The 24,380-nt window shown below is 44.2% G+C and overlaps 1 protein-coding gene across 1 annotated transcript in view; it reads right to left on the reverse strand.

The window, feature by feature from the left end:
* The window catches only part of CPNE9 (copine family member 9), a 525,181-nt gene that overhangs the window by 277,431 nt on the left and 223,370 nt on the right, over positions 1-24,380 (reverse strand). Inside the window, exons 6-7 of the mRNA XM_082265785.1 lie at positions 22,763-22,802; positions 1,647-1,723 (exon numbers count right to left, since the gene is read on the reverse strand). Coding sequence (XP_082121911.1) covers positions 1,647-1,723; positions 22,763-22,802 — 117 coding nt within the window. The remainder of the gene's footprint in view (positions 1-1,646; positions 1,724-22,762; positions 22,803-24,380) is intronic.

A 24,380-nucleotide genomic window follows, 5' to 3' on the forward strand; every position in this document is an offset into this window, starting at 1 on the left:
AGACCTTACAGTTAGCACAGAATCGGATCGCACAAGTGTGAACCACTGTGTGATCCGATCCTGATGCGGCTGAAAAAAAAAGGGTCATGTGCGTCTTTGCTGCGGGTGCAGTGCGAATTTAGCCATACAAAGTGTATGGCTGAATTTGCACCGCACAGAGATCGCATGTAATGAAGGAGCAGTGCGCTCCGACATTACATGCGATCACCACAGCCGCAATAATGTGAACTGGCACTTAGGACCGGTTCACATTTGTGCGATCACAGAGATCGCATGTAATTCGGAGCGCACTGCTCCTTCATTACATGCGATCTCTGTGCGGTGCAAAATCAGCCATGCAGTTTGCACTGTGAGATGCAATCTGATCTGGGGGTGTCATTAACTTTTAATTGACACCCCCCCCTACCTGCGTATCGCATATGGCAGTGTGAACTGCCAGGGGTGCGGATGTGATGCGGGATCACGCTGCATATTCGCAGAATTCCCGCATCGCACAAATGTGAACCGGGACTACAGGCGCTCACAGCTCATAGCTGCAGGTGAGCGACCATCGTAGGTCTACGCCGTTTTGCGCTTGAGGGCCAGCCTGTTGCACTTTATTTTACATTATGGCTTTTTGTGCTTTGGGGGGGGGGGCGGCAATTTTTATTTTGCCTAGGGCGCCAAAAATCCTTGCAACGGCCCTGGACTCCGATGGGGACACAGATGTGCAGAAAGGCTCTGTGTGTTTGCCAGTTTGGGGTGAAGGAACTTGACTGGCCTGCAAAGAGTCCTGACCTTAACCCAATAGAACCTTTGGGGTGAATTAGAGAGCAGACTGCGAGCCAGGGCTTCTCCTCCAACATCAGTTCCTGACCTTACAAATTCTGGAAGAATGGTCAAACGTTCCCATAGACACACTCCTAAACCTTGTGGACAGCCTTCCCAGAAGAGTTGAAGCTGTTATGGCTGCAAAGGGTGAGCCAACTCCATATTGAACCCTACGGACTAAGACTGGGATAACATTAAAGTTCATGTGCGTGTTAAAGGCAGGCGTCCCAATACATTTGACAATATAGTGTATATACAGTAGATAGATAGATAGATAGATAGATAGATAGATAGATAGATAGATAGATAGACAGACAGACAGACAGACAGACAGACAGACAGACAGACAGACAGACAGAATAAAAAAAAAAGTAAATTGGATATTTAAGTTTCTGCCTGAAGTTTAGCTTTAACACATTAGGATGAAGTTAAATGTAGCTAATATACATTCTGTAGCTGTACTGAGTCAGCTGTGATGCCAATAAATAACCATTATCGCTCCACCAGGCTCTGGAAACATTGATTATGAACTCAAACTGCTGTGGTTTAAATGCCGGGGCTGCTTTCTGCTAGTCCAGTCCTACAAATCACACTGCCTTATTTATCTGACACATTGAACATCGCATAAATTATTGCATACACGTCCTTCCCTACCCAGTGACAATATATGTTCCATCAATCATACAGAAAGCAAGGACCCAGTGAAAACTAGGACCACAAAAAAAGTGAAAGGAAATTGTTGCTATCACCACCGCTCGTTCTATACGTCCTTATTAATGAACAACAAAACATTTTGAATCTTACTATTTCACATGGTAAATCCAATTCTCACTTACGTCAAAGGCTTTTCTAGCCGGCTTCTCGGTGATCCAATTACTTCTCCGAGGGTGCAAAATGCTTGGCCAAGGAAATCCTGAAGATCAATGACAGAAATCATCAAAATCATGTTGAAAGGATACCTCCACCCAAGTACCGCAAAACACACAGATAAAATGCATATACAGGATGTATTTTATTGATTAACACATTTGTAAATGTAAAGTAATGCATATAATGAGCTTCTGTTCTTGTTGAATTAATGTCTTTCACTGGATGATTTGCAAGCATAGATGTTAAAGATTTAACTTTTGGTACTAATAAGGAAAGCGTCCAGTTTTAGGAAGCACTAGTGGCTTGTCCCAGCACTGAAATGTAGAACACCACATGCTTGCTATGATTTAAAAAAGCCACAGAATCACTTTAGGGGGGGAACCTTTGGGGGAATCAAAAATGGAGAAAGATCTGGGAGTCTTAGTAGAGGATAGACTTGGCAATAGCATGCAATGTCAAGCTGCAGCTGCCATGGCCGGCAGAATGTTAGCATGCATAAGGAAGGGGATGTATTCCCAAGATAAAACTATAATCCTTCCACTTCATAAAACTCTGGTCTGACCGCATCTGGAGTATTCTGTCCAGTTCTGGTCGCCAGTCCTCAGGAGGGATGTGTCTGAGCTGGAGAAAGTCCAGAGAAGGGCAACTAAAATGATTAGGGGATTGGAGGACCTTAATTATGAAGAGCGTTTACAATCGCTTGATTTATTCTCCCTGGAAAAGAGACGCCTGAGAGGGGACATGATAGCAATTTACAAATACCTCAATGGTGATCTCAGCATAGAAAAAAAGCTATTCAGTCGCAAGGATTGCATGAGGACACGAGGACATATAATGCGATTAGAGGAGAAGCGTTTTAACCTAAGGCAACGTAGCGGGTTCTTCACTGTTAGGGCTACAATACTGTGAAATTCTCTACCACAAGAGGTAGTTACTGCAGGAAGTATGGCTACTTTCAAAAGACTCTTGGACATACATCTCAATGCTCAGAACATTCAGGGGTATGAAAGATGATTACTGCCACACACACCTACACAGGTTGAACTTGATGGACTGTTATCTTTATTCAAAATCAACTACTATGTAACTATGTAAAATCCTTTCTTGTTTTTTAAAAGAGGCATAGACTCATATCATTTTGCCCCTGTACAAATCATTAGTAAGACCTCAACTAGAATACACAGTTAGATTTTGGGCACCAACTCACAGAAAGGATATTGGGGGACTGGAGAAAGTGCAGAGAAGGGCAACCAAACTGATAAGAGGCATGGAGGAGCTCGGCTATGAGAAAAGATTAGAGGAACTGAATTTATTCTTTCTTGAGAAGAGGAGATTAAGGGGGGATATGATCAACATGTATAAATACATAAGGGGTCCATATAGTGAACTTGGTGTTGAGTTGTTCACTTTAAGGTCATCACAGAGAACAAGGGGGCACGCCTTACGTCTGGAGGAAAGGAGATTTAACCTCCAAATACGGAAAGGCTTCTTCACAGTACGAGCTGTGAAAATGTGGAATAGACTCTATCTGGCCTGCTCAGAAGATTGTTTTAAAAAAGGCCTGGACTCTTTCCTAAATTTACATAATACAACTGGATACTAATATTTATAGGTAAGGTCAATCCAGGGAATATCCAATTGTCTCTTGGGGAATCAGGAAGGAATCCCCCCCCCCCCCGGAGCAATTTCAATCAAGCTTTATTAGGGTTTCTCTTTTTCCATCCTCTGGATCAACTGTGGGTATAGGATTGTGTACATGGAGGTTTGTGTGTGTGTGTGTTTTCTCTTTGGGTTAAAATGGATGAACTTGTGTCTTTTTTTTAACCACACTGTAATTAGAATGTAACTACAGTATGTAACCCTGTAGCTTCAGTTATTCTGTTTTAAACATTCCCAATAAAGGGAATGTATGGTGGTGGTGGTTTTGTGCATATCTTCTTTTTTTTGATACGGTCAGGATAAAAAGACATAAAGAATTAGCAAAAATATTTCTTTTTTTATTGCAACAGCAATTGCATATTATTATCATGTAGTCTTCAATTCAGCCAGCAGGGGGAAATCTAGTTTCCTTTTCACATTGGAAGCATCGTATCACTCTCAGCTGTGCTGAAAAAAAAAAAGCCCTTGTTTGTTGAACTTGAGAACTCAGATCCATCAACTGCTCCATACTCTATCCTAAACTCAAAATACGTTTGTTTTTTTTTAATTTTTTTATTTAATTACAAGTGTTAGAAACTCTGTCGGGGTGTTATTACTGATAGATCGATTTACCCTCCCTTTTTTTCCTGGTAAACATTGTTAAGGGAGAGAAATACAAAAAACTCTGAGTTGCCACCCAAACATGAACAGAGGAGAAATTTTTCCAAAGGCAACCGTCTAAGAGGGGATTTATCTCAAGATGGATTGTCCCTTTTTACATGAAACAAGAACAGTCTTTTGATGCAATCAAGTTGGGGAAGATTTGGTCCTTTCATCACAAAGATCATTATGATAAACAATTATATTTTTATATGAACAGCCATCATTAGGTCGAATAAGAGGAGTTAGGATAAGTTTTAGGGCTTGGACAAAAGAAAGGTTAAATGTTGGGGTCAGTCTAAGATGAATATAGGAGATAGAGGTTGGGGTATGTGGGAGACCAATTCTTTTTCTGTTTGTTTTCAGCACAGCTCCAGCAATGTCTTAACTACCTGCTCCCCGCTTATACTCCATCTTTCCCAATGCTGAAACCAAATGAGTTGAAACCTAACTTAATAAGATATCTAAGTCTAATACATTATTTGACTAGTCAGTAATACATAGCCACGTCCTAGGTATCATTTAGAGGTGTCATACTCTCCCTGAATTTCTCCTGCACATACTGCCCACTGTCATGCCCTTTGTATTACTCTTCTGTACATACTGCCCATTGACGTTTCCTTTCCACTTCTCTTCTGCTCATTCTGTCTGACATAGTACCTTCAGCTTTCCTCTTGTTGATACTCTCCTTCATAATACCTTATGCACTTCGCTCCTGCAGATACTGCTCACTGTCATACACTCCGCACTCCTCTTCTGCACATATTATTTTACATTATTCCCTCTCCTACACATACTTCCTGCCATCATACCTTTTACAATTCTCCATTGCACACCATTATACCCAATGCACTCCTTTCCAGCACATACTGCCCACCGTCATACCCTCTGCACTCCTTTCCTGCACATACTGCTCACCGTCATACCCTCTGCACTCCCCTCCTGCACATACTGCCCACCGTCATACCCTCTGCCTTTCTTTCCTGCACATACTGCCCACCGTTATACCCTCTGCACTCCTTTCCAGCACATACTGCCCACCGTCATACCCTCTGCACTCCTTTCCTGCACATACAACTCACAGTCATACCCTCTGCACTCCCCTCCTGCACATACTGCCCACCGTCATACCCTCTGCCTTTCTTTCCTGCACATACTGCCCACCGTTATACCCTCTGCACTCCTTTCCTGCACATACTGCCCACCGTCATACCCTCTGCACTCCCTTCCAGCACATACTGCCCACCGTTATACCCTATGCACATACTGCCAGACTTCATACCATCTGTACTCCGGTCTGCACATGCTGCCCTTTGTAAAACCATTCACATTCCACTCCTGCTCATACTGCCCACTATCATACCTTCTTCACTTCTTTCATGAAAATAGTCTTCACCATCATATCCTCTGCAATCTTCTCCTTAACATACTGCCCATTGTCACACATTGTCATACCCTCCACCATACCTCTCAACTTTCTGAGATGAGAATGAGCGACACCAATTAGCAAAAGTATGTAGGCATAAGACACACCCCCTACCACACCCCTTTTATAACTACTATTTCTTTTGGAATTTGCAAATTAAGCAATTTAGAAATTGGATGAAAGGTTTAGCATTGGGAAACACTTTTTGATATATAAGTAGTGCATTTTATATACAACTATATAGATCAGACCAAAATTAAGAGCAAATGAGGAGAAAGAAGGGACCGTGGGACTTTGTTCCAAATGAGGGACAGTCCCTTGAAATCAGAGACAGTTGGGAGCTTTGTCCTCCTCTCCTATACATACTGCCCTCCATTCTACCCTTGTGGGGAGGTGCAGTGTGGTGCAGGGGCAGGAAACACAGAACTTGTGCGGAATGTGGCCTGGCCAGGCCAAGCCCAACTGGAGAGATCTCCCTGTCCTTTCTCCACTCATCTGGAACCTATCCCTGTTGCTAATCACTGTCCCTCTCAGACATGTGACCTGTCCCTACACTACCCACATGGGAAATGCGCACCAAGTCTGGGAACCAGGGCCCTAAATAGGCTTCACCCTAACCAAGTTAACTGCTAGAGTCACATGGGGCGGCAGCATCCAATTGAAAAGCTTCCCCAGTGACCCAGGAAGCTTTACAGGAACCATGTTCCTCTAAACTCCCTCTCCGCCTGCAATGCCACTGTGGTTGAGCGCCATCTGCAGTGGAAAAAATTGTCTGCACTTGCATACACTCCCCCCCCTCCTCTTTAACAGATGCTGTCCTGTGCATCAAAACATGGTAAAAAGCAACAAGGAAATGCAATGAACATAATTGAAGCACAACAGGTATAAGTTCAAACAACATAATCAGAGCATCTTACAGCCTCCCTGCTGCAGCATCAATGTGATGCTGCAGCTGCCCCCCGCTGGCTCTAAGCCCAACAACTGAGCGATCTCACAGTCCATCCTGAGCAGAGAACAGTGACTGTCAGTCTGCACTCTTTGCTCTGCCCCTCCAGCACTCACTGGAGCTTTGGGCTGGGGAGGGGGCGGAAGCAACTGGCTCAGCCTCTCAGCAGTATACTGAGAGGCTGAGCCAGCAGCCGGTCAGGTTGCAGGGAATCCTCTTCTGACTGAAGCGGATGTGGGTCAATCGGGCCTTCTATACCCCTGTCACCTGGGCCCAAGTCTGAATCCTTGGACGCATCTGGGTGCAAGAGTGACTTGACTATCCGTAGTCGCTGTACTGAGGCTTCCTGCTTCCAGATTAGGAGAGGCTGGAGGCTCGAACAAGAGAGGAGGCAGGTACCATTCAACAGGGACTTCCTACACAGGTGGGACATCCACAGGATCAATCATATCCCTATCTCCTGCTGGCTTGGTGGAACAGTTGCCACTAAGCACACAGAGCCTTAGCAGGATGCGATGGAGACTTCTCTTGACATGGTTAGGTCCTTCTGAGATTGCATCATACACTGAAGTTGGAGGGAAGGGTTGGTGTTCAACCCAGTAGGGGGTACGTTCCCACTTGGCTCCAGCTTACTGCCCTGCTTGTTTTTGGTATATTTTACCAACACCTGGTCCCCAGGTCACAACGACAGTTCCTTCAGGACAAAGTTCTTGGCCAAGTCCTTCTGTCCATCTAGAACCACCTGTTTGGCACTCTGTAGCCTATCCCAGTGCTCCTGCACCCAGGTGCTAGGCATTTGGGATGTTACATCTGCATGGGAGCCCAGTAGGAGATTCACAGGTAGCCGGCCATAGAACATCAAAAAGAAAGGCGTTTGATCAGTAGCTCGGTGCAAGGTAATATTGTAGGCCCACACCATAGCCCCCACATGTTGGTGCCATCTGTCTTGGTCCCCTTATTCAAGAGTCCTTGGCACCCCAAGCAGAGTGCGGATGAACTACTCACAAGCTCCATTAACCTGCGGGAGGTAGGGGGTAGTGCGAGACTTCCTGATGCCACTGAGGCAATACAGCTCGGACATAAACACTGACTCAAACTTGGGGCCTTGGTCTGAGAGTATCTGTGTGGGACACCCGTAGGGTTGAACCTCATGCTTCAAAAACTATTTAGCCAAGCTTGGAGTTGTCTGATCCTAGGGGGGATTACCACCGCAAACTTGGTAAAGTGATTGACAAAAACTAGGACATAACAGTAACCTGAGGGTGAGCTGGAGATTTTTAAAAAGTCTCTTGTGACCAGTTTAAGGGGCTTCCGAGGTGGTGATGGTCATTTTTCAGGTGTGCACTTATGTGAAGTACAAGTCTCACCCTTCCTGCAGACTTTCTTGACCTTCTGCACCCATTCTACCAACCGCAGGAAGGAGAAGTATCTCCTGACCAAAGACAAAGTCCTGTCAGTCCTGAAGTGTCAACTCATGGTGTGGAGTACTCAGCAGACTTGGAGCATGTGCGCCTGGGGATCACATTGCCTCATTGCCTCAGAATCGCTCGAGCTGTGTTACACAGTCTCTAGCATGTGCAGGTGGAAGGCTAATGCTGCCAAGAGAGGAAGTGCTGCATCTGCATAAGGTCTGGATACTGCTGTTGAATTAGCGTCCATTTCGCTCGGCTGTAGATTTCGGTGGATTCCACCTGTTAAACCACTCCTTGTTCCTTTAGCAAACATGAGGTGGCCATTGAGGGCAGAACAGGCACTAACTCAATGTCTTCTTGGTAAGAATCCACATCCTACCCTGTGCGTTTTAGCTGATAGCAGGACAAAGCATCGGCATGTTCATTGAGCTTTTCAGGTCTATAGTGGACCTTGTTCTTGAATCGCACCAGACAGGTGACCGACCTATTTTCCAATGGCCCTAGCTTGGCTGTGTCCAGGTAGGCAAGTGGGTTGTTATCCATGAATACCTCTATTTCCGCCCCGGGTACTGTGCAAATTTTATGGTGATGTCCCACACTAAGACACTAAGGCCAGCGCCTCCAATTTGAAAGAGCTGTAATTAAGGAGGTTTTTCTCAGTAGGTTAGAGGCTACGGCTGGCATAGGCAACTGTCTTGTACCTGGGCCAGGATAGCTCCCAGGCCTTGTAAATTCCCATCTGTATACATCTGAAAGGGCTTTGAGTAATCCGCATAGACCAATAGAGGTGCCGAAGTAAATTTTTGCTTAAGCGTCTCACAGTCCTGCTGTTGTGGTTGATGCCAGTGGGCTTGAATCAAAGGTGAAGGGCAGCCTTTCTTCTGGGGAGCATGACCACTCAGCAGTTGGGTAAATGGGGTGGCTTTCTGGGCGAACTTCAGGATAAAACTTGGGTAGTAGCCCACCAATTCCAGAAAGGAGTGTAGTTCAGTAACGGTCTTTGGGGGGACTCCTGCACTGCCTGGACCACACCTGGGTCTGGAGAAACACCTCCAGCATCCACAATATGCCCCAAGTACTGTATCCGCTGCCTTATTAGGCGGCATTTGCTGGGTTTAAGTTTTAATCCATATTGTGCTAGTCCAGTGAACATCCAGTCCAGGTGTGTGACGTGATTTTCCTCAAAGGTAGACTAATATCGTCCAAGTAAACTAGCACACTCTTGAAGTTGAAATCCTCGAAGGCATCTCTTCCGTAGGCGTTATAATGTGCTAGCGGCATTGCTCAGGCCAAAGGGCATATTGTTAAATTCAAACAGTCCCAGGGGCTGTGACAAAGGCAGTCTTTTCACCATCTTGATCCCTCACTAGGACTTGCCAGTAGCTGCTCGCCAAGTCAAGGGTGGAGAAGTACTTGGCTTGCCCCAACGCCATAAGTGACTCTTTTATCGTGGTAGTGGCTAAGCATCCTGATGAGTGCATGTGTAGTCTACACAAAACTGCAGACTCCCATCTCTCTTTTGCATCAGAACGACCAGAACAGCCTTACTCCCTACTCGTCTGGAACCCCTCCCTGTTGTTAATCATTGCCCTTGTCAGACGGATGACCTGTCCCTACACTACCCACACACAAAAAAAGCGCACCAAGCCTGGGTGCCAGGGCCTTAAATAGACTCTGCCTGACTCTGCCTGAACCAAAATGGCTGCTAGAATCACATGAGGTTACATTGAATTGTATAGCTTCCCCAGCCACTCAGGAAACCATAGAGGAACCATGTTCCTCTCAACTTCCTCTCCCCCTGCAATGCCGCTGCTATGGAGTGCCACCTGCAGTGGAGAAAACAGACTACACCTGCCTACACCCTTTGCACTTCTTCCCTGCACATACTGCCCACCATTATACCCTTCACACTCCTTGGCTGCTCATACTACCCATCGTCATACCTTCTTCACTGCTCTCCTATAGATACAGCTTGCTAAAACAATTATTCAAGATTGTTTGAATAGATGCATGACCTTGCCTATTTTTTTTCTAGTATATACTGTAGATATCATATATAATACATATATAATACATGTACGCACTATACCAACACATAATTAGGCTTTAAATAAGCAGCTCAGCTGTCACATACTTGGCAAGCCTTTTTTTTTCATGTAAACAAGCAGAGGAAAATTCCCATATTTAAATAGCCAGGCAGTCAGCTAAGAACAATTAGCTTTAACATGAATAATCTCCGCTGCTACAGACAGGCCACAAATAGAAAACCTAAAATTATAGCTAATGCAAATAAATTTGCGCAGGCTGTGATGTCTCAAAGATCTTGATTTGCTCTGAATCACTGAGTAGCTTCGTGGCTTCCTAGCATGAAAACATTTTGTTTCTGGAATCAGAAGGCTGCGGATTGGAAGTGCTGCGAGGGTACGGGCTGGTGGGAGTTTACCCTGCTGATTTTGATAAATAGCCTTGATTTCTTATTTTCAAATTAGGATTAAACACCCCTGGGAGAGCAGCTTGTTAACAAAATGCGTTTGTACGCACGTTGTTTATGCAAATCTTGATATTTTCTTTTTCTTTATTATTCTATTTAGAAAGTGGAGCGTAATTTCACCTGTGTGCATTTGCAGTGATAAATGTAAGATATGCAGTCTGTCAATATTACAGGCTTCCATGGATCTTTATCTTATTTTTTAATTTAACTTCCCCTTTTAGGTTTGTAAAAAAAAAAAATCCCCAGATTCATTCGGAAGTCTGTCTTCAATTTTTGAAAAATTTGATGAATTTCCACACGTTTTCTTTTCTGTGGTCAGAAAACCAATTTTCAAACTTGTTTTCCCTTTACTAGTTTGGAAAGAGATGTTTCATAAATCACGTCTCTAAGAAGGTTCCTATTTTTCCAGGTCATGGTATGGCTAGAAATAGTCACATTCAACTGCACTTGTTCCTGAAATGTTGAAGACATTCCACTACTAATCCAAATGGCTTTCTCAGCTATAATGAGTGTCGGGATTTCAGGAACATTCTCTGGCATTTGTAGCCACAAGGGTAACTTGGTTACCCAATTCGATCGCTGTAATGTCAATAAATTGTTTATCCTTTGTTGAAAATGTCTGTTGTTCACAGTGTCCAATAGCTTAAGCTGAAATTTGCAAACACAAATGAGTGGGTCACAGCAGTGCCTTCCCCCCATTCTGCTCTATACAGCTGGATTGCCTGAAGTTCAAATTTGAGAAAGGGAGTCTGAAGGCAAGCAGGTGTTGTTGTGCTCTCTCTGTATTTAACAATAGTGCTCTGGGTATCCTTTCATGAAGGCATGCTGAGAAAAAAAGTTTCTTTGTAATACAAGTGTAGCGCACAGACACCTGACGGGTCTCATTATTTGTCTCAAGCTCCATTCCCCAGTGGGTACAGGCAGCCAGGCATGTGGTAGCTTCTCAGTCTCTCTACACAAGAACCAGGCAGGAAATGTATTTTTGGGTTTATTGCTTGATAAACTTGGGAAGGGTGCGGGGTTGAGTCTTGGAATTCTCCATATTTAGTGCAAAAAGGTAACACTCTCTGACTGTACTGTGTCTTCAGGTTTCAACCCCTCTTGATACCAGTGATAAGTGAACTACAGCTCAAGGGACTCCAGTGCAAGAGTAACACCTGAACCAGAAAATCTGAAGCAGTTTCCCACACATTAGCAAGGACATTCTCTGGGATCTTTTCAGGATTGTACTTACTGTGCCCTGGGTACTTGAATGCTTTCCTGCAGTACCAGACAGCTTGTGCACTGTGTGCCTCCAGGTCAGATCCTCTGTGGACTTCCTGCAAACTACTCCAAGGAACTTTGGACATTAGTCCCTGGCTCTTCTTGAGCTGGAACCCAGATGACCTCTTCTAAACTTCAGCTGTCTCCCACAGGGACGAGGACCCTGCTGTAGCAGGCCCCAGTCTATTTATACACACCTCAACCCCCTACTGGTCATTATCCCTACCAGGGATTGGCTGAGGCTGTAAGAATATACAAGTGAGGGTCTGCCTCTTTCACCCATAAAATTCTGGAACTTACCAGAAATCAGGGGAAAGCAGTTGAGCCTGCAATCAAACTTCGCTTCACTGGTAACAGGGTAGGCAAAACAAAATTTACCTCAACTGTTAGCAACCTAATTTAGGTAGTGCCACACAAGGACTGTATCACAGTAGTAATTAAAAAAAAAAAACCTATAACAAATTATAAACTTAAAGTGATATTAAACCCTCACTTACTGAGTATGCAGCTTTTTTCTTCTTTAAACCTTGCCTAAATTCTTCTTTAAGCCGGTGCCATGACTGCTGACCCAGGTTTCCTTTTTAGCATGGCTCCTTTATCTTTCAGCATCTTATGGAGTCACCCTTGCATGCAGGGACTAAAGTTCTGTCTTCTTACACTGTATGCACCAATAGAAACACACAGCCCCATAACCAAGTATGGAAGGCACTCCCCTGCTCCTCCACATTCCCTTCTCCAAGCTAACAGACTGTCTATTAGCGTGAGGAGAAAAAAATAATCTGATTACTGGCTTCTGTAAAAGGAACATTGGTCCTACACAATGACCACCAGTGCTGCTAACCAGTGCCCACCAGTGCTCCTAACTAGTGCCCACCAGTGCTGCTAACCAGTGCCCATCAGTACTGCTAACCAGTTCCCACCAGTGCCACCTACCAATGCCCACCAGTGCCACCTATCATGGCCTACTAGTGCCACCTATCAGTGCCCATCAATGCTGACAATCAGTGCCCATCAGTGCCTCATCATTAGTACCCCCAACCAGTGCCTATCAGTGCCCGTCAATGCCATCTATCAGTGCCACCTGCCAGTGCCTATCTGTGCCCTTTAGTGCCGCCTATTAGTGCTCTTCAGTGCTGTCTATCAGTGCCACCTATCAGCGAAGCCTCATCAGTGCCCCCCGGTGCCGCCTCATCAGTGCCCATCAGTGCCACCTATCAGTGCCCATAAGTGCTGCCTTATCAGTGCCTATCCGAGCAGCCTATCAGTGCCCATAAGTGCAGCCTCATTAGCGCACATCAATGAAGGAGAAAAATTACCTGTTTGCTCAATTTTACAACAAACTATGAACATATCAAAATTTTCTATATTTTTTATGTTTGTTTAGCAAAAAATAAAAAACCCAGAGGTGACTAAATACCACCAAAAGAAAGTTCTATTTGTGTGAAAAAAAATGATAAAAATTTAGTTTGGGTACAGTGTTGTATGACCGCGCAATTGTCATTCAAGCTGCAACAGCGGGGAAAGCTGAAAATTGGCCTGGGCAGGAAGGGGGTATAAGTGCACCAGTAAGCAAGTGGTTAAAAAATAATTTAAAAAAATGACCAAAAACATTATAATTTCCCTTTAACACATTACTAGAAACATGTCGATTTTTTTTTTTTTTTTTTTTATCACACTAACAGATTAGATAACTTAATTGCACATTTACCAGAGGGTACAATAACTAAAAACTACAATATACATTTAGCATTTCATATAATATGAAAGCAAAGATTAATAATAATATAGCAATTAACCAGAACATTACAAGCAAACCTTTCTGAACCCTTTAGCCAAGCTCTTGTATGGCTTATTGAATCTTTCCTGCTTATAAGGCCAGGCTGTAGCTTTATTGCATTTGGCATAAAAGCCAGCTAATGGTCCTTTTGCTACAATGCAGTCAGGATGTGGACCTTCTCAGAGGGGCTATATATAATCAGGAATTATTGTGGAATAGTCCTCTCTTCTCAGCATCTTCAGAGCTGCATGCCAAGCTCACCCACCCACCACTGCTGCCATGCTGAGAACATGGAATATCCTTTGAAGCTCCCAAGGTGTCTCTACCATCGAGCTACCTTCTGAATGCATTAATCAAATCTACAGCTCTAAATCAGAATTGTGTTCAGGATAAAAGTCATCATATTAACTTATGTAAAATTCATTTATGTTCATTTCAGGATTCTTTTATACAAGCAAAACTGTGCAGGCTAGTGCACAGAACAAATTGTATTTGAGTTGTAGTGGAAATAGCCTAGGACTACCCGATGGTGGGTAAGGGGAGAAACAACCTGTTACATCGCTTGATTGGCCACAAGACAGATGGCATCAGGGTAAATACTTAGGAGAAAATAAAGTTCAGGAATAGGTGTGGACGATCTGGAGGTAGGAAGCGATAGATGGGCTTTAAATGCACGTTTAGCCCCAGCCTAGGACACATACAGTGCCTTGAAAAAGTATTCATGAAATTTTCCTCATTTTGTCATGTTACAACCAAAAATGTAAATGTATTTTATTGGAATTTTTGTGATAGACCAGGGGTACTCAAATGTAAACTTGAAAGGTCCACTACAAATTTTCCATTCAGTCCGAGGTCCGGAAAAGTGACCGTCAAATTCCAAATACAGAACGCCAACAACAAAAAAAGGCATTCCCCAAAACTTGCCCCCATCCAATGCAGAGTGACCAGCGTGCGTGCCCCCATTAATGCAGAGCGACCATGTGCATTCCCCCATCCAATGCAGAGTGACCAGCGTGCGTGTCCCCATTAATGCAGAGCGACCATGTGCGTGCCCCCATTAATGCAGAGCGACCAGTGTACGTGTCCCCATTAATGCAGAGCGACCATGTGCGTGCCCCCATTAATGCAGAGCGACCAGTGTGCGTGCCCCCATTAATGCAGAGCGACCATGTGCGTGCCCCCATTAATGCAGAGCGACCAGTGTGCGTACCCCCATTAATGCAGAGTGACCATGTGCGTGCCCCCATTAATGCAGAGCGAACATGTGCGTGCCCCCATTAATGCAGAGCGACCAGTGTGTGTGCCCCATTAATGCAGAGCGACCATGTGCATGCCCCCATTAATGCAGAGCGACCAGTGTGCGTGCCCCCATTAATGCAGAGTGACCATGTGCGTGCCCCCATTAATGCAGAGCGACCAGTGTGCGTGCCCCCATTAATGCAGAGCGACTATGTGCGTGCCCCCATTAATGCAGAGCGACCATGTGCGTGCCCCCATTAATGCAGAGCGACCAGTGTGCGTGCCCCCATTAATGCAGAGCGACCATGTGCGTGCCCCCATTAATGCAGAGCGACCATGTGCGCGCCACCATTAATGCAGAGCGACAATGTGCGTGCCCCCATTAATGCAGAGCGACCAGTGTGCGTGCCCCCATTAATGTAGAGCGACCAGTGTGCGTGCCCCCATTAATGCAGAGCGACCAGTGTGCGTGCCCCCATTAATGCAGAGCGACCAGTGTGCGTGCCCCCATTAATGCAGAGCAACCATATGCGTGCCCCCATTAATGCAGATTGGCCATGTGCGTGCCCCTATTAATGCAGAGTGACCATGTGCGTGCCCCCATTAATGCAGAGCGACCAGTGTGCGTGCCCCCATTAATGCAGAGTGACCATGTGCGTGCCCCTATTAATGCAGAGCGACCAGTGTGCGTGCCCCCATTAATGCAGAGCGACCATGTGCGTGCCCCCATTAATGCAGAGCGACCAGTGTGCGTGCCCCCATTAATGCAGAGCGACTATGTGCGTGCCCCATTAATGCAGAGCGACCATGTGCGTGCCCCCATTAATGCAGAGCGACCAGTGTGCGTGCCCCCATTAATGCAGAGCGACCATGTGCGTGCCCCCATTAATGCAGAGCGACCATGTGCGTGCCCCCATTAATGCAGAGCGACCATGTGCGCGCCCCCATTAATGCAGAGCGACAATGTGCGTGCCCCCATTAATGCAGAGCGACCAGTGTGCGTGCCCCCATTAATGCAGAGCGACCAGTGTGCGTGCCCCCATTAATGCAGAGTAACCATGTGCGTGCCCCCATTAATGCAGAGCGACAATGTGCGTGCCCCCATTAATGCAGAGCGACCAGTGTGCGTGCCCCCATTAATGCAGAGCGACCAGTGTGCGTGCCCCCATTAATGCAGAGCGACCAGTGTGTGTGCCCCCATTAATGCAGAGCGACCAGTGTGCGTGCCCCCATTAATGCAGAGTAACCATGTGCGTGCCCCCATTAATGCAGATTGGCCATGTGCGTGCCCCTATTAATGCAGAGTGACCATGTGCGTGCCCCCATTAATGCAGAGCGACCAGTGTGCGTGCCCCCATTAATGCAGAGTGACCATGTGCGTGCCCCCATTAATGCAGAGTGACCATGTGCGTGGCGCTCTTGGTGACGCGTGCTGTGGCGTGGAGGAGACGTGGCGGCCATCTTTCTGGTTGTCTAACGAGGAACGCCGAGGAACACCGAGAGGAGGTCCATTTGTACTGTTTTGAGATGCGAGATCATCTTTTTAACACTGTAAGTGTAATTTTGTACATGTGGGAATAAACATTTTTAGCGGTCTGCGCTATGTGAGTGTCCCTGCTCTTTTCATTCCATATCACACCATTTGTTGAGCTTGCCAGTCCGGGACCAGTGAGTGGGAGTTCCTGTTCCAACACATGTTTTTTGGGCTCATGCGATCTCTGTCATGGGGATCATCTTCATTTGGTAAGCAGTGGTGAGATTGGAGTGCTTTTGGTGGCGGTTCTCCGACTCGGAGTTATACCATAAGGACTGCTTTTTGCTCATTCACTTGGGACATTTTATTAGGGTTTAGCGCCACAGTTATTGTTCTATTTCTTTTAACAATGGCTTTCTTCTTGCCACTCTTCCATAAAGGCCAGATTTGTGGAGTTCACCACTAATAGTTGTCCTGTGGACAGATTCTCCCACCTGAGCTGTGGATCTCTGAGCTCCTCCAGAGTTACCATGGGCCTTTTTGCTGCTTCTCTGATTAATGCTCTCCTTGCCCGGTCTGTCAGTTTAGGTGGACGGCCATGTCTTGGTAGGTTTGCAGTTGTGCCATACTCTTTCCATTTTCGGATGATGGATTGAACAGTGCTCCCTGGGATGCTCAAAGCTTGGGACATTTTTTCATAACCAAATACTGCTTTAAACTTCTCCACAACTTTATCCCTGACCTGTCTGGTGTGTTCCTTGGCCTTTATGATGCTGTTTGTTCACTAGGGTTCTCTAACAAACCTCTGGGGGCTTCACAGAACAGCTGTATTTATACTGAGATGAAATTACACACAGGTAGTCTCTATTTATTAATTAGGTGACTTCTGAAGGCAATTGGTTCCACTAGATTTTAGTTAGGGGTATCAGAGTAAAGGGGGCTGAAAACAAATGCACGCCACACTTTTCAGATATTTATTTGTAAAACATTTTGAAAACCATTTATCATTTTCCTTCCACTTCACAAATATGTGCCACTTTGTGTTTGTCTATGACATAAAATCCCAATAAAATACATTTACATTGTTGTAACATGACAAAATGTGGAAAATCTCAAGGGGTATGAATACTTTTTCAAGGCACTGTATGCTGGAAAATTGTCACAGTGTGAGCTCTTCCTTGTGGGCACTGTGAACTGAAGGGGTCATCTCACTGTTGGCATGGACAATAAGAAGTGAGATGTGTGTGTTGGAGACAGATAGGTCAATGGATGTGTTGGGTGTGGGATCCCACTGCTAGAGCCTGCTCCATTGATCTAAATTCAGTACTAGTGGCAGAATTCTTCAGGGAGCAACAGTAAGTGACAATCTGGTTTAATACTAGAGAAGATCAAGAGATGGCCTTATAAGTGTGTATAGGGATCCATTGCACATACACTATATTACCAAAAGTATTGGGACGCCTACCTTTACACCCAAATTACTTTAATGGCATCCCAGTCTTAAGTTTTAAATATGAGATATGTAGAGTTTTATATTTAGCTAATAAAACAAATACAGCTCTCGTGCCTGCACCCAATTTGATGTAACCTGTCCTCCTCCACCCCATATGCATACCTACCTGAACCACACAGTTGTAGCTTGACATAATCTTGTCATCCTGCTGCTGAAATATTCTTGCCACAGACTACATTCACTGTATGAGCAAAAGTATTGGGACGCCTGCCTTTGCACGCACATGATTTTTAATGGCATCCCGGTCTTAGTCTGTAGGGTTCAATATTGAGTTGGCCCACCCTTTGCAGCTATAACAGCTTCAACTCTTCTGGGAAGGCTGTTCACAAGGTTTAGGAGTGTGTCTATGGCAATGTTTGACCATTCTTCCAGAAGAGCATTTGTGAGGTCAGGCACTGATGTTGGAGAGAAGTCTTGGCTCGCAGTCTCTGCTCTAATTCATCCCAAAGGTGTTCTATCAGGCCAGTCAAGTTCCTCCACCCCAAACTCACTAATCCATATCTTTATGGACCTTGCTTTGTGCACTGGTGTGCAGTCATGTTGGAACAGGAAGGGGCCGTCCCCAAACTGTTCCCACAAAGTTGGAGTTGGGAGCATGAAATTGTCCAAAATGTCTTGGTTAAAAAATGCCTTCGCTGAAACTAAGGGGCCAAGCCCAACCCCTGAAAAACAACCCCACACCATAATCCCCCCTCCACCAAATGATTTGGACCCAGTGCACAAAGCAAGTTCCATAAAGACATGGATGAGCGAGTTTGGGGTGGAGGAACTTGACTGGCCTGCACAGAGTCCTGACCTCAACCTGATAGAACACCTTTGGGATGAATTAGAGCAGAGACTAGGAGCCAGGCCTTCTCTCCAACATCAGTGCCTGACCTCACAGATGCGCTTCTGGAAGAATGGTCAAACATTCCCATAGACACACTCCTAAACCTTGTAGACAGCCTTCCCAGAAGAGTTGAAGCTGTTATAGCTGCAAAGGGTGGGCCAACTCAATATTGAACCCTACAGACTAAGACAGGGATGCCATTAAAGTTCATGTGTGTTTAAAGGCAGGCGTCCCAATACTTTTGGTAATATAGTGTATGAAGTCAGTGGCAAGAATATTTCAGCAGCAGGATGACAAGATTTTGTCAAGATGCAACTGTGAGGTTCAGGTAGGTATACATACGGGGTGGAGGAGGACAGGTTACATGAAATTGGGTGCAGGCAGGAGAGCTGTATTTGTTTTGTTAGCTAATAATAGAACTCTACATATCTCATATTTAACATTTGCAGCCAGCAGGTGGCAAATTCAAAGCAGAACAATGCAGATCTGAAAAGCAGAGCAGGTCAGAAAAAGACTGAATAAGGACTGGCTCTTCCTTCCTAAGTTGGGACCATTTTAGGAGATCCATAATTTAGATGGCATTCTTACAATTTGGCTGATATAATATCTATGAGGCATTAGCAGATCAGAAAACCTGTTCTATCCTCTTCATATGTTGGTGGTGGAGCTGTTTGCAGTGTCACTTACCATAGAAAGATAAAAATACATTTAGAAGCGCCAAATCAAAATCGGATAAAAGTGTCCAAAATAATAGTAATTGGTTAAAAAGACATTTTAAAACAGAAGAATTTAACGTGTTTTGGTTGCCCCAAAACTCATTGAATGTTTTATTTTGACTTTGTTACCAACAATTCAAATTATCTTGGACTCTTTTATCCAATATTGATATGGTGCTCCTTTCTGCATTTCTACGGTTTGAGCTATTGTTGAGTGCCAATCCAGGGAAGTCTTGCTGTGTGGCATCTGCCTCGCCAGGGCTATTAAGCTTGCTTGACATTTTCTTTCATCACACTACACTTGCAAGTCTAAAAGTTCCCAGCACCTGAGCATGTTGTTCTGGAATCCAGTGTCTCTTTTGACTCTTTAGAGAAGTGGCAGAAGATGTCAGGTGTCTAGCCTGGTCCAAACAACTAAGTTCCTACCCTCCCTCCCTTAGGGCTCTTTTACACAAAGACTAGGTTAACCATCGGCCATGGGAAAATGTAAAACGCAGCAAAATTGTTTTGCGGCCAGCGGTCAAAATGTTACATAGTTACATAGTTTGTGAGGTTGAAAAAAGACATCAGTCCATCCAGTTCAACCTATGATGTGTGTGTGTTTGCTGTTAACCGTACATTGTATACCCCTGTATGTTGTGGTCTTTAAGGTGCCCATCTAATCGTTTTTTGAAACTATCGATGCTCCCTGCTGATACCACTGCTTGTGGAAGAGAATTCCACATCCTTACTGCTCTGACAGTAAAGAACCCTTCACGTATTTTAAGGTTAAACCGTTTTACCTCTAGTTTTAGTGAGTGACCACGTGTCTTATTACATTCCCTTTCTCTGAATAGTTTGTTCCCTATGCAAAGTTCATCATCCGTACAGAATTTGTACATTGATATCATATCCCCCCTCAATCGTCTCTTCTCCAGAGAGAATAGGTTCAATGCTTGTAGTCTTTCCTCATAGCTGATGTCCTCCATTCCCCTAATTATTTTTGTTGCCCTTCTCTGGACTCTCTCCAGTTCCAGCACATCCTTTCTGAGGACCGGTGACCAGAACTGGACAGCATACTCCAGATGTGGCCGGACCAGAGTCTTGTAGAGTGGGAGAATAATCTCTTTATTTCTGGAGTGAATCCCCTTTTTTATACATCCCAGTATTCTGTTGGCTTTGCTTGTAGCGGCTTGGCATTGCATGCCACTGCCAAGCTTGTTGTCCACTAATACCCCCAGGTCCTTTTCCATCTTAGGTTCACCCAGAGGTTCCTCCCCTAGTGAGTAGCTTGCTTTCGTGTTTCTGACACCCAAGTGCATTACATTAAACCTCATCTGCCATGTAGTTGCCCATCCCATTATTTTGTTCAGGTCCGCTTGTAAGGTTTCCACATCCTGCATAGAAGATATTGGCATGCTTCGTTTAGTATCATCTGCAAATTCCGAGATTGTACTAGATATCCCCTCCTCTAGATCATTTATGAATAAATTAAACAGAATCGGTCCCAGGACAGAATCCTGGGGGACCCCACTTTCCACACCAATCCGAGTACTCCCCATTTATCACCGCCCTCTGGACTCTCCCCTGGAGCCAGTTCTCTATCCAGGTCCTGACCCTATGGTCCATACTTATGCACCTTAATTTGTACAGTAAGCGTTTGTGGGGAACTGTGTAAAATGCCTTTGCAAAGTCCAGATACACCACATCCACAGGCTTACCTTTATCTAGATGGCAGCTCACTTCATGTTCAGGAGAGGGAGGTTGAGGGAGGTTGAACCTCCCCTAACTGCAGCAGCTTCTAAACTCATGGACACGTTGACTTTTATGGAGTTATGTTTAGGAGCTTTGGCAAAAAAAGCCAAAAGCTCCTAAACTCAAGTTTAGAAGCTGTAGTGTACAGGAGCCCTTATTGTTTTTGGTTGTTTTTTTGTACGTTGGAAAGATATGGTAATCATGCATTTATGTCATGGGTACAAGGTCCTTGAATGTGTTTTTATTATGGGCAAAAGGGTACATTTTTACGAACCCATCTTGTGTACAGCTCCTGTTATTCTGGCGGGGGTATCTGCCATTATTGGTTTGTCTCCGAATTGGCGTTTCTGTGGCTGTACTTGAAGTAGATGTCTTTGATAACGCCCCTTTGTAGGCGGGCGAAACGCGTCAACGCACTTACGGTAGACGGCAACCACACGACGTCACTTCCTGCATCTCGTGGAACGCGCGCCGGCTGCGTTCCCGGAAGGAGACCGTGATCATTTGTTTCAATGTGGTTTTCATACGCTTTTACCCTTTATCATGTGTGAGTATTTTTAATCTTGCATTTAATAATAAAATACTTTGCGGGCTTCACTATTTTTGGTCCATTCCTTCCTTTTTGAGTGAATATCGATGGTTTCACAATATTGGAGGCTGGAGGTTTTCTGATCCATTTACTTCAGAGGCTCATCCATCTTTTGGGTAACCCCAGAAGGGGTCATACTATGCTGGAGGACCACTGGTTTTCTCATGTTCAAGGCCCATTAACCATTTAGTTCTGGTGAGTGGATCCCCAAGAGGGTTTTTGAAGCACTTTTCCACTGCGTGGAGCACCTCAAGCACCTTCTTTTTGACTTCAGCACCTTATTGAAGTTGCACTTTGAGTGGACTGTTTACCCAATTTTGGACATTGTTTATACTACTTTCTGCACTTTAGCACCAGTTATTTTGACTGTCCATATTTTGCATTTAGCACTATTGTACTTTATGCACAAAATTATTGTCATTTAGTTTTGGCACTATTGCACTTTAATTATTCCATTAATTGATAGCATTTGTTGTTAATATTTGGTGTAGCACAATTGCACTCTAAATTATTTAAATAATTGATGTTTCCGACATTCACCTTATTTCTTGACATTTACACTATTGCAAGTGCTGTTTTTTGGCATTTTATAAAGAAAAAATTTTTTACAGATGCCCACAAGTACCTTGGGCCCTCATTTAATTCTGTACTGAATGTTAATATATTATTAATATTTTATAAAAAAAAAAGGCTGATATGGCCATTAAACTCCAACCAGTGTCATGTGTGGTCAATTAACTTATAGTACAGTAGATGGTTGAGTGGTGGTCAGGCAATATTGGTCAAAGCATCTTTTATACTGTAATCAAGAAAATTTTAGGTGTCCGAGGGCAGTCAGATAATGCCTTCAGCCCCAACTGCCTATGGCTGTCTTTCATAAGTCAGTCTAGCAAGACTGTCAGCAAGCAAACAAGCAGTTCTGTGCTTTCTTATAAGCAAGCCCAGCATTCTTTTTTTAGCACAGTCATAATTGCACCCTGTATTAAGTAACTTTGAAACATTAAGATTTTATACAAAAAAAAAATGAAAAAAATGGTATAAAGCATAATTTAATCAACTTCTAAACATAAAAAAATAAAATTGACCAGCAACCGTCATGCATTGCTTTTAAGATAATCTCTTTTGTGGTTTAATAGCAGGATCAATATTTTTATCTATATAAATAATTACCTTCTGCAGTTCCAACAACACGGAAGCAAGAGAGGAACAGAGAGAAGTGATTAGCTCTCTACCTACAGAACATATATAAATACACACAGAAATATGCATCGTGGTGAACGCAGGAATTGGTGCCAGAGGGAATCAGCTGCACATTATGGAATGATTGATGGACGACCTACTAACAAATGTTATTACTGCCAACGGTGACACTCACGTGCTTTGATATATTGCAGCTCCGGGAGTCCACATTGAACCTGGATACAAAGAAAATTAAATGAAGTGTGAACACAAATATTCAACGCAGAATATTTATTTCAATAATGGGATGGGAGTTTGTGTTTTGTCCAAACTATTAGGAGCTGCTGAATCATAGGCTGTTGCGAGAGAAGATGAGAATTTGGCCCCATGGGGTGCCTTCTAGTGAAGGCTTGATCTGAAAGGATCTCCTTACCTTCCGTTAAATTCAAACGTCTGCAGAAAAGGCAAAAAAAAAACTCATCTCAACACTAATCCTACTGTATCTAATGTAAATGCAATTTCTTGTTTGCATAGTTCTCTTCATTGCCAGAATCTACTGTTTTGACCTATCAAAGCAAAAAATCAATGTATTGATCTGGGGAAACCAACGTGCTTCCTCAGTATCACAGAAGAAGAAGGGTCTTGGTGGTTACCATCAAGGTGGAAGTACATACCATCAATATATAAAGATTCAGCTTTCAGGAGATCAGTGCTGGTAGTTTTTGATGTAGAATTTCCAGTGCTGAGTGTAGTGTCTAGGGGTTTCATCACAATAACTTTCCCTGTATTTCGCATACTAATCCTTCTTATACATTTTCATGCTAACTCTAGCATTAATTTTGCCTTTTATCCTCACACTCCTCCATACTTTGCTCGAATTTCAGCCAAAACCTGCTGAATCATGTGAAATTTGAGGCATGGGTGGCCCTGCTGGCACCAACTGGCTCTCCTTTGAAGAATCGAATGAGCCATGTGTAAAATTGGATGAACAGGGATTGCACCCTATCAGATGCAGTTACTGTTGTGGTATTCAGACAGCTATGGGTGCCCTTGGCTGTCTGAATAGAATAGCCAGCAGGCTATTCAACGTGGATTGGGGAATCGAGCCCTGTGTGTATGTATTTCTAACCGACAGTAACTCTTCCTGTGACCCTTACTGTTCCTGAAACCCCAATACTAATACTCTCTGTAAACCTTACACTAATCATCACTGTAACCCCCAAACTAACTTTTTCTGAAACACAAACCCTTCCTGTAAAGCTCACACTCACCATTTCTGTAATGCTCACACTAACCATTCCTGTATCCCTAACAAGACTTTCACTGTAACCCTAACACTATCCCCTCCTGTAACCCTAATGCGCCTGTATCAGTCACACACACCCCTCCTGTAACCCTAACACTTACTCTGCACCTGTATCCCTCACACTAACCCTTCTTGTAAACCTAACACTTATTGCCCTGTATCCCTCACACTAACCCCTACTGTAACCCTAACATTTACTGTCCCTGTGTCCCTCACACTAACCCTTTTTGTAACCCTAACACTTATTGTCCATGTATCCCTCACACTTACCCCTCCTGTAACCCTAAACACTTACTATCCCTGTATCCCTCACATTAACTCCCCCTGTAACCATAACACCAACTATTAAATTAACCCTATCTGTAACCCTAACACTTATTGTCCCTGTATCTCTCACACTAACCCCTCCTGTAACCCTAACACTTACTGTCCCTGTATCTCTCACACTAACCCTTCTTGTAACCCTAACACTTACTGTCCCTGTATCCCTCACATATACCCCTTCTGT

The sequence above is a fragment of the Pelophylax lessonae genome (assembly GCF_965119305.1).
Source record: "Pelophylax lessonae genome assembly, chromosome: 8".
Taxonomy (NCBI): domain Eukaryota; kingdom Metazoa; phylum Chordata; class Amphibia; order Anura; family Ranidae; genus Pelophylax; species Pelophylax lessonae.